The following is a 2,500-nucleotide window of genomic DNA, read 5'->3' on the forward strand; positions in this document are numbered from 1 at the left end:
CGCATGTTGCCAGTGTGTGATGCCACTTCCTGTTCCTGCAGCGTTATGGCCAGTAAATGATGTCACTTCCTGTCCCTGCAGGGCATCATCGCGGAGGAGAAGCGTCTGCAGCAGGGCGAGGAGCCAGAGGAGGATTGTGGGAAGTTTCGGGAGGCGGAGCTGAAGATGCGGCGGCTGTTTGGGATGCCTGAAGAAGAGAAGCTGGTCAACTATTACTCGTGCAGCTTCTGGAAGGGCCGCGTGCCGCGGCAGGGCTGGCTCTACCTGTCCATCAACCACCTCTGCTTCTACTCCTTCCTGCTGGGGAAGGAAGGTAAGACCCTCCAGGGCTGTGTGTGTGTCTGTGTCTGTGTGTGTCTGTGTGTGTGTGTCTGCGTGTCTGCGTGTCTGCGTGTGTGTGTGTGTGTGTGTGTGTGTGTGTGTGTGTCTGTGTGTGTCTGTGTGTGTGTGTGTGTGTGTGTGTGTGTGTGTGTGTGTGTGTGTGTGTGTGTCTGTGTGTATGTGTGTGTGTGTCTGCGTGTCTGCGTGTCTGCGTGTGTGTGTGTGTGTGTGTGTGTGTGTGTGTGTCTGTGTGTATGTGTGTGTGTGTCTGCGTGTCTGCGTGTCTGCGTGTGTGTGTGTGTGTCTGCGTGTCTGCGTGTGTGTGTGTGTGTGTCTGCGTGTGTGTGTGTGTGTGTGTGTGTCTGTGTGTGTGTGTGTGTGTGTGTGTGTGTGTGTTAGGGGTGGTACAGTTCATGAAAAAACATCCGAACCGCTCGCTCCTCTTGTCTCGGTTCGGAGCGTGTGTGTGTCGCGCGGTTCGATGCGTGCGCAATGTAGCCTCGTGCCCGTCAGGCGCCGTACGTGACCTCAGACCGTGTGTTCCCTTTCACGCTAAAGAAGAGGTGTGGACAAGTTACCAACTAAACGTACAGCTAAAGACCGTGAAAACATTTCAGACCGTCCTGCCAACCTGTAGACATTTAACATCAATGTACTGTAATGATTTCTCACTCTGAAGTCGCTGAAGCAGCTGCTGTTTAGATCCTGCGACTGACACACACACACACACACACACACACACACACACACACACACACACAGTGGATGCAGGAAAAACCAGAGCGGAGGACCTGACAGCTACGCTGGTTATTGTGAGTCCAATGATAAGTCCAGTAAGTCCTTTATCAAAGCATATGACTGTGTGTCCCAGGCCAGGCCAGGCCAAGCCAGGCCAGGCCAGGCCAGAATAGGACGTTAACTAACAATGTTAACTGTTTTATGTTTAACGTATTCTGACTTATTCAAAAGACGGAGCTGTAAGAGTTCCTCTCTCTTTCTTTTAAAGGGTACATTTCTGTAAGAGCTACACTGAGGTTGGCAGTTTGATGAATGCAAGTTATTTCAATTGATATTCTGTAATATTTCAATCTTCATGTGCTAAAAATGCACATTAGTTCCTGTAGATAGCAATACACATTCTCCTTTTCTTGCCAAATAAGTGAAAAGCATGTTGAAATCATGGTCGTCTTCCCTCTCGCTGTATCAACATCTCAGCCAGCTCTCCTCAGAGACGGTCCCAGTAATGGGCTCAAAGTCCAGTCAGATTCAGTCTGTGCATGATTACATGATAGAACTATATCATTATTTAATACTGTGTCCTACATTGTGGATAATTAAGCTACATATCATATGCTGAAGTATATCTCTGGAGTGGTAAAGATTAAAAGAAAAAATAACAAGAACCGTACAGAACCAAAAACTGTGATAAGAACCGAACCGTACCACCCCACCCACCATATATATGTGTATATAAGGAATATATATATATATATATATATATATATTCCTTCTGATATAATCTATACGTGGCTTCCAACAGAGTTTATAATCTAGTATTAAAGTAGCCGGTCTGGCCTGACACTCCTTTAATTTGACTGTGTGTAGTAATGGACGACAGACATCTTCTGCTTTGCCAGTTGGACAGGAAGTTTATTATGCATACCTGTGTACAACACACATTACATCAGTACAGCAACTCAGGGTTCCCACATGCACACTTTAAATGGGAGGGAGAAAAGAGCCAGCGCATACACGTGCTCTTCATTAAGCTGGCCTGAGAGAAGTGAGCTAGCATCTCACCAGTGTTGGGTGTACAAAGTAACACATTACAGTAACGTAACTACTTTTTCGGGTAAAAAGTAGTGTAACGCGCTACTACTGAAGATTTGGTAACGAAACGTAGTTCCTTTTTCAATTCGGTGCAGCGTTACTTTTCCCAGGGACAGATTTGACAGCGACGCCGCCTTCTCACAGGCTCCACACGGCCGTGACAGAGGCTGCAGCAGAGTCATCACGGTTAGCCAGAAGCAGCCAACGCTAACTTTTGAGAGCGTTTTAAGCTTCGTGGCTTTTTGCTGAACGGCGCTCTGAGCCAGGCAGACACAAAGCTGACAACCTCACAGATGGATGAGGTGGAGATGGCCTCATACGTACACGCAGCGGACCGCTGGGGACTTGT

At 47.6% G+C, this 2,500-nt stretch overlaps 3 protein-coding genes across 7 annotated transcripts in view; 2 read left to right on the forward strand and 1 right to left on the reverse strand.

The window, feature by feature from the left end:
* Nucleotides 1-2,500, forward strand: part of nfkb1 (nuclear factor of kappa light polypeptide gene enhancer in B-cells 1) — a 1,201,612-nt gene that overhangs the window by 994,301 nt on the left and 204,811 nt on the right. The window lies entirely within an intron of this gene.
* Nucleotides 1-2,500, reverse strand: part of sqstm1 (sequestosome 1) — a 585,288-nt gene that overhangs the window by 515,980 nt on the left and 66,808 nt on the right. The gene's annotated exons all lie outside the window — the stretch shown is intronic.
* LOC116060836 (TBC1 domain family member 9B) overlaps nucleotides 1-2,500 on the forward strand; it is a 34,709-nt gene that overhangs the window by 3,553 nt on the left and 28,656 nt on the right. For all 5 annotated transcript variants that reach the window (XM_031314585.2, XM_031314588.2, XM_031314586.2 and 2 more), the window contains exon 3: nucleotides 82-313. In XM_031314585.2, coding sequence (XP_031170445.1) covers nucleotides 82-313 — 232 coding nt within the window. The remainder of the gene's footprint in view (nucleotides 1-81; nucleotides 314-2,500) is intronic.

The sequence above is a fragment of the Sander lucioperca genome, chromosome 1 (assembly GCF_008315115.2).
Source record: "Sander lucioperca isolate FBNREF2018 chromosome 1, SLUC_FBN_1.2, whole genome shotgun sequence".
NCBI lineage: Eukaryota > Metazoa > Chordata > Actinopteri > Perciformes > Percidae > Sander > Sander lucioperca.